We start from the raw sequence: 8,111 nt of genomic DNA, 5'->3' as shown, positions 1-8,111 counted from the left end.
GCATATGAATGGACCTTGATCACAGAATCATAGAAGTAGGGTCGGAAGGGACCTTGTAGATCTTCAAGTCTGACCCCCTGCCTGGGCAGGAGAAAAAAAACTGCGCTCAAATGATCCCAGCTAGGTAGGCATCAAGCCTCCTCTTAAAGACCCCCAGGGTAGGAGCCAGCACCACTTCCCTTGGAAGTTGGCTCCAGATCCTAGCCGCCTTGACCATGAAGTAGTTCTTACAGATGTCTAAGCTAAACCTACCCTCCAACAACCTGTGGCCATTATTCCTTGTTGTGCCAGGGGGCGCTAGAGGAAACAAGGTCTCTCCCAAACCCTTCTGGTCCCCCTTAGTGAGTTTATAGACAGTCACCAGGTCCCATGACGGTCAAAGTTCCCTTTGATCTATGAGGTTGAAGTGAAATTAATAATGTAGTAGTGAGTTTCAACTTCTGGCTCCCATTTATTACCAACATGCAGCAGGAAAAGAAAGCCCACCAAGCATCAGATTCCATTCCACCTATTAGGCATCCAGGCATCCTATTCCACCCAAGACTCTGAAAAACCATTAAAGCATCTAGTTTGTAACCTCCTTTCTCTCAGCCTTAAGGCTAAATCACCAAATAGCAGTGAGTAGAAAGACATCCTCTCCACCTTCGCCTACCACCACTCTTTATGCTAGCCATTTTATAGGGACTTGAAAAAACGAGAAATAAGAGCATACTTAGGGCTCAGTCTATACTGACAGCAACATGCCATGACTGGGCTGTTCCCAACACACAGCCTATGTACTTCCCATTGTGCACTCCAAGCCCAGTGGAAATCAATAAGGCATGCTTGACAGCAGCTACACAGAGATGCCTCAAAGCCTTTTCACCAGTGTATTTCCAAGTTTGGAATATGCAAGCAAGAACTGGTTGGTGGGGGGGTACACAGGGCCATCCCAGTTGCAGTATATGGCTGCCATCGTGCAGTTACGCCCTTAGGTGCCCAAACTGGTGGAAAAAATGATCTGGCCCCTAAATGTTTTACTCATAAGCATGAAAATAAAACTCTAGGTATATACCTAACTTTGATTACTATACTGAAACATACAAAGCATAGTGGCCTGAACCAAACCTTATTCAAAGAAAAACCTTCCACTGGCTTTAGTGACAACTGAATCAGAACCCTTGAGAGAGGATGTTCTGTTAGAAAAGTTGCTTACTTATCATAAAGTGCAAGATGTGACACTCTAAATTTAAAAAATTTAAAAACATGGATTTGAAAACACATGCTGAAACGTGTGTGTGTGTAAAGACAGAATGAGCTCTGTTAACTTCAGTTCCAATTTTCCATGAGACAGTATACTACCCTTTACCCCTTTCTTGCAGGTATGGAATATGGTTCACCTTGCTGCAATGAAACCTCCTGACACCTAGCACAGAAACAGAAACCTCGCAAGGTTGCTAAGCAACCTGCTTACCGAAACTCAGAAAGGGTCCAAAGTTCAAAAATTCCTACAGCAGCCAGTCAAAAAACAGTATTTGCCTCGAAGTGTGCTGGTTGCAACTCAGGGCTGATATTTTTAAACCAAAAGCAGGAAAGAGTTTATGTAAGAAACAGGGGGTGGAAATCAGCATAGAGATGAAAATAGTCAAATAGGTACTTACTCTCTTCATTTTGAGGATGTTGAACAATGACCTGAAACAGCAAACGAAGGATCCCAGGGTTTTGTGCATCTTGATCGCAGCCTTGTAGCGACAGGTGGAAATCACCAGCAATATTGGCGGGCTGCGTGTCACTCAGTTTAAACACCTCTGGGTTACTGATCGAACCAGGTAAGTAATACTCCACCCTTTCCTCTTTTCTTTCACAGTTGGAGAGGCTATAGTTGTGGAAGAAAACACTTGCTCTGAGGTTTGACGGGACAACAAACTGCCATGTCATCAGCTCATCTTCTGGGAATCCCAGAGGGTAGTTTGGAGACATCAGAGTTGCAGAAGACGCTCCTTTAAAAGTAGATTCAATAATGCACAATCCTGTTATGGAAAAAGGAAAGATAGGCAGCAGGGTAAAGAAAACAGAGTAATGTGCAAAATAATGGACAACGATATTTTTATTTGAAAGTACTATTTAACATCTCAGCAACAGGCTAAATTATGAAAGAAAACAAAAAGTGCATATTTAAATTGGTGACATTGCCCTCTGTTGGCTGATCCAAAGAACAAGGATAAACAATCAATGCTTTTCAGCTGGAAGCACGTTCTTAGCCTCGTTAGACTCCAGGTGCCCCTTGGAAAATGCCAGCTTGTTGTTTTCCTTCATTTTTTCATAATAGAAAAAATAAAAGCGCAATTTTTTGTTGCTAAGAATTTAGATACACCAATCAGTCAGAATGTTTTTAACATTACGAATTCCTATTTGAAATCTCTCTGGGTTCATTTTGTGACTCGTGTTTCAACCCCTAACCAAGGTACTCCACAATACCCTTGAAAGGATCACCCTGGTTGAGAATCACCATCAATGCCTGTAATAAACAGGCCAGCATTTTTGGAGATGAAAGATTACAGTTCTTGGCTTGGCTTTTTTTGGGAGGAAGTGCATGACTTGTACTACATGTGCTGCTTAACAAGGTGAGAAGAGATTCGAAATAGTTGAAGAACTTAAGTATAGCTTTTAAAGCAGTATGGACGTCTTAAATCTCAGAATTTAAGATATTTAACAGGGGCATCCAAGGCAAGTCTCAAATATGTGTTTGGTAAATATGATATCTTTTATTAGACCAACTGAGTAGTTGAAAAAAAGTTCTTAGCAAGCTTTCGGGCACAGTGACCCTTCGTCAGGCACAGGGAGTCTCTGCTGGTCTGAGACACTGACCAACACGGCTATAACCAAAAACCCAGCAAATGTGTTTGTGCATTTGTATTGTGTTCATGCAAGCCTCAAATACATGATGGTGTTTGAATCTTGGCTATGGGAGTCATATGGATTAAACCATTTCCTGGATAACAGGTATCGAAAGCAACCTGCCAGAGAACTGTGATATTCTAAGCCACAGGTTCTCAAACTGTGGTACACATGCCCCTGGGGGTATGCAAGACACCTCTGGGGGGGCGGGAGGAGGGGGAACATGGGAGAAATTATGTAATAGTGGATTTAGTTTTCATAATAATAATAATAATAATAATAATAATAATAATAATAGGTATTTAAGGGATTCAGATATAAAACGTACTGGCAGGGGGACGCAGGCAGCTGGTAAATCTGGAAGGAACTATGCAACAAGAAAAAGTTTGGGAATCTTTGTTCTAGACTCATTGAGGATGTTCTCCTTGTGCTGGATGTCGACACCTTGTCCTTTCTGCAGCTTCCATGTGCAGTGCTGCACCAGTGATTCTAGCCAGTGTAGATGCATGCACAAGGTGTGCTTTTGAAGAACTGACAAAGACCATGACATTCAGAGAAAAAGTGGGAACTCCTCCTTGAAAACAGTCATCAGGAGTTGGATGAGTAGCGCACAGAGTGTGTCATTCTTTGTTTGTACAAGTTTCACATTACTGAACAGGATAAAACAAGATACTGTACAATGTTTGTACAAACAAGACCAGACAGACTTGTGTGCCTCCCAGGCATTCTTCTCCCAGTTTCCTGAACTGAAATTTAAACCCAAGGAATTTAGCAACTTAGGATATTTTTTAAACACTGCAAACCACAGCCAATGAACAACTGCCCATTCTGATTAGCTTGCTATTCATAGATCGTTATTCTTAATAAATACTTACTAGTTTTTTAAGCCTCAGAAAGGTTGGCCTAAAGAACAGATTGGATAATACTGTTAATATTCAAAATGGAGACTAGTAAAGTTTTACAAATCATAAAGTGAATGGAAGACAATGAAATGAACAGAACAATTCATCTTACAAAAATAAAATAAAAGGATAGCTAGGAGAGGGGGAAGGAAGATGTTAGGGGTGTAATTGCAAAACTAAAAGTTGAAAACAATGGTCAATGGAGAAAAGGAGTACAGCTGAGTTCTAGAAACATTTAGATGATTGTATGGCAGTGTGGATAGAAATCAGCGATTTTCTTTAATTAAAAAACGTCAGATTTTGTTTAAATCAGATCTTTTTTATTTAATAGTATTATTTGAATTTTTGTTAAGATGCTTTTAAACAAAACTAACTTATATCAAGATAGTTTTAAATTTAAGGTATGTTAAAACATATTCCATATCATCATGGACTAGGGATTATTACTTCTAATTATATACTACTTGAGACAATATATTCATGTAACCTTTTTAGAAAAGTTTTACAAACAGGTCACAACAGGCCATGGACTATATTAGCAGCCCAGTCTTAGGGAGTTCCCAGAGGCTCCTCCATAGATTAGTAAAGAGTAAAGAAAAATATTCTACCAAATGGGACTCTGTGTGCAGTCTAAGCCTCTCTGTGATGCTTAGTTTGTTCTCAAACTGTAGATTTGTGTGTCTAGAGATAACATCCTTGCTAACACCAGCATATAGAGATGAGAGACAACAGACTTGATTACCTACTCATCAGCCCTATTGTCTCTGCAAGTTTGTGTACACAGAATCAAACCCTTACTTCTCTCTAAGCAAAGTTTCAAGAAGTTAAGTGAATAGAGGATTGTTGGGGGTAGGGTAGATCTGGGCAAAGAGAAGGAGTCTGGAGATAAATGCAAGGAGGGAAGGGCAGTAGAAACAAAAGAGAAATATTTTGAGCAGAGTATTCCAGAAGTCTTGAGTGATAAGCCTCTGAGTATAGCTGCCCCATGGATTTAAGATCTAGTGAGAGAATGGTATGGTAGAAGAGAAAACCTATCATGGCAGCAGGCTTGCCAGGCTGTAAAAGTTCCTGTTTGGGAATATTTTAATGAAGTTCCTCCACCTGTGGGTAAGACAGGCACGCATGCAAAATGCAAACAGTACAACAAAGAAATGCAAGGCCTGGTTGCCTGAATGGAACATCATCATGAGAAGCGCTCCTTCTCAGGATGAAGTTGCTTTAAAGATGATGAATGGAACAACGATTAAATTAAATTAAATTAAATTAAGGTTTCCTGACCAGTGATTTAAATCCATTTGATTTCAATCAAACCCACCCTGTCGTATGATGGCCTAGTATGTGGGCACATAGATAAAATAGGAAACTGAAACTGATAAAACCAAAAAGGTAATGTGGATTTAGTGAATTTTTCCTATTTCAGGTTACACAAGAACAAAAAAATAAAATAAAAACTTGCATGCATCTCTCTTAAGCTTCAATACAATTGCTGATTCCAGCTGGAATTATGTAAACAGTATACTGTACCTACTTTTTATGGAAGATCTGTTTGCTATGTTGAAGCCAGAGGTGGTGAGACTTGCATTCCATGGTATCTGTAAAGACATGATAACTCCTCCCTGCACCTTGACCTGAGACACTGAGCCATTTCTGCAAAAGGTTCCAATGTTGACAGTGGTGGTGTCAATGCAATTACTGATATTGTAAGTGACTAAATCTGGACAAGTCTCTGTTGGTCCAATCTGCCTTAACCATGGAGTAGAGAATTTCAGCTGCAGTCCAACCTTTTTACTGGCTTTCACATTCCAAATGAAGGTCTTGTTAAGACGAGGAAGCCCCAATGGTGAAAGGTGAACATCTCCAAAGGGGCATGAGCCCGTTATGCAATCTAAAGTACACAAGCAGAAAACAGCTAATACATACAAGGTTGATAGGAAGGGATCTTGCTGTTTTTCCCTTCTTTTCCTTTTTATCTAGTTATCTTTAATGCCCTCCCACACCAAAATTAAAGTATGCAAGATCCTGTCTCTAATTTAACAGCTAGCAAATGCAAACCAGAAACCTTTTTAAGACAAGAAACTATACATTTAATACGCTTCTTTTCAGTCCTTCAGAAAGAGCTGAAGGAGACTCAACAATTTTGAGTGCTCAAAAAACTCCAAGAGTCAAGCTGCATCTCTCCTCTCCTCTCCTCTCCTCCCTTCTTTTCCCCCCTACCTCCCAAACATCTGCATAGATTTAAATCAAGAAATTTTGAAAACTATATATACTTGGAATTCTTTTTATTGGCCTTCCAGTTTTGGAGTTTCCTTAAGGTTCATATTTTCAAGCATCTCACAACTTTGAGTGCTAGGAAAACTCTCTGAATGAAAGTGAAGAATGGTGACTCCTGCAACTGGGGCTTTTAATACCAAGTACAGCAAGACTCACATAAAAGCTATGAGAGTCAATATGATTGCTAGTACTTGAAGCATTTGCCTCTAAACTCACGGATTACAGATAGATGTATGTGGTCCCTGGCACAGGTTACATTTACTGAGAAATTAAAATGTTAATTGTGCTATAAAAAGCAACATACAACATGGTCATTAAATTTAAGATGCCAATAAACTGGCTAACCAGCCAAAAAGGTATTCAGCAAAATCTGTGGGACATCTTTGTGGCTGGTTTATACCATAAATTGAATGCGTGGAATACCCCATCATCCCAATGTTGACAATCCACTGATTGTCAATATAAGGACCTGGGCAGCTTCCAGTATTGGAACCTGCCTGGGGGCTGCCCTAGTCCTGATCTCCCAATCACTGATTGTTGGCACTGGGATGCAGGCTTATCAGGAGGCAGATTTTCTGCATTGGCCTGTAGTCCCTGCAGGATTACAGGGCAAAGTGTTTTAAGGTGCTGGGCCCCTGTAAGCTTCATGGGTTTACAAGGGCTTAGCTGCAGGGCAGGGCAACATGCGGCCCAGGGGCCGGATGAGGTCCGCCAGGCCATTCTATCTGGCTTGCAGGACCCCCCAAAAATTAAGAAAATTAATATTTATTTACCCCTGACTAACTGTCATGTGGCCCTCAACAGCTTGCCAAAACTCAGTAAGCAGCCCTTGGCCTGAAATAATTGCCTGTCCCTGGCTTAGCAGGATTGCCACCTCACTCTGCAGCCTGCTTCAGTAGTACACACAAGTTTTAAAGGCCCCAGTGCACTAGGAGCCTGGGATTGGGGAGAGGCTCCCTAATTCCATGTTACTACCATGCTGGGACCTTTAAAACCCACCACATGCAACCCAGATGCATATGCAGGTTACAGACCTCCTGACACACAGGAACCCTACAACTGGGGAGCCCTACACAGCAGCACTTGCAGTACACTGGCGTCTTTAAAAACCAAAGATGCAGTACAGTTGCATCTTTGGTTTTCACATGTCCAGGCATACCAGGACTTCAAGACAGGGGTGAGGCTCCCCAGTTCCAGGGTTCCACTATGCAAGCCCATGGGTTTGCAACAAATTGATCCCCAATGCTAATAATCATGTCTCTTGCAATTGTTGTAATTGGGGAACAGATACCATAGCACCATTAAATGAACACCTGTCAACACCCTAGAAGGGCACTGCCCAATATGGGCTGGTGTCAAGCCACAGCTTCGAAACTGGGGCCTTGAACAGACGAACACAGCTGCTCATCCTGGCCTACCACCCTACAGCTGATCACCCAGGCTGGTCAAGGCTGTCCTGAAGCCTCCAGCAGGACCTAGCCCTTTGCCCACACACTGGCACTGGAATCAGCTGATCCCCCAGTTTCCCCATATAAATCCCTGACCCAGAACAAGAAGTATCTGAGCAACAGGCCTCAACGTGTTCCCTTTGGCTTGTGCTCTGACTCTACTCTCTACTTGATCTGCTGGCTTCTTGACCCAACTTGCTCTCTGACTGCCCAATCTCCCGGCTTCCTGTCTTGGCCTGTTCCTAGACCCTGTTCTGACTCTCCTGGCTCCCCGACTCAGCTCTTCCCTGGAATCTGCTCATTCTTTCTGACCCCAGCTGGCACCTCAATTCCCAAGTGGCCCCAGACCTGGGCACTCAGGACCTGGTGTGACAGTTGTTTATGCTACTTGCACTACACTGAAGTAATGTAATGCAATGGCTCAAAAATCCATTTGTCTAGCATGTGTGTCAGTCCTCCTGAGTGCTGGTTCCCACAGAAGATGGTAGTCTATTAGTCCAAACAATAACCCTAGTTTTTGAAGTGGAAGAAGTCTGTATTTTTTTCTTTTTAGTACGCTTTTCCAAAAGCCTAAGAAATAACCCACAAAAATGATGTTAAAATCATTAAAGTT

At 41.8% G+C, this 8,111-nt stretch overlaps 1 protein-coding gene across 1 annotated transcript in view; it reads right to left on the bottom strand.

Annotated features, from left to right (window-relative positions):
* CDCP1 (CUB domain containing protein 1) overlaps window positions 1-8,111 on the bottom strand; it is a 63,549-nt gene that overhangs the window by 32,672 nt on the left and 22,766 nt on the right. The window contains exons 3-4 of the mRNA XM_019508889.1: window positions 5,308-5,664; window positions 1,641-2,009 (exon numbers count right to left, since the gene is read on the bottom strand). Of these exons, the coding sequence (XP_019364434.1) occupies window positions 1,641-2,009; window positions 5,308-5,664 (726 nt within the window). The remainder of the gene's footprint in view (window positions 1-1,640; window positions 2,010-5,307; window positions 5,665-8,111) is intronic.

This window comes from Gavialis gangeticus, unplaced genomic scaffold (assembly GCF_001723915.1).
Source record: "Gavialis gangeticus isolate Ggan-Ray unplaced genomic scaffold, GavGan_comp1, whole genome shotgun sequence".
NCBI lineage: Eukaryota > Metazoa > Chordata > Crocodylia > Gavialidae > Gavialis > Gavialis gangeticus.
This window is presented reverse-complemented; position numbering and strand designations above follow the sequence as displayed.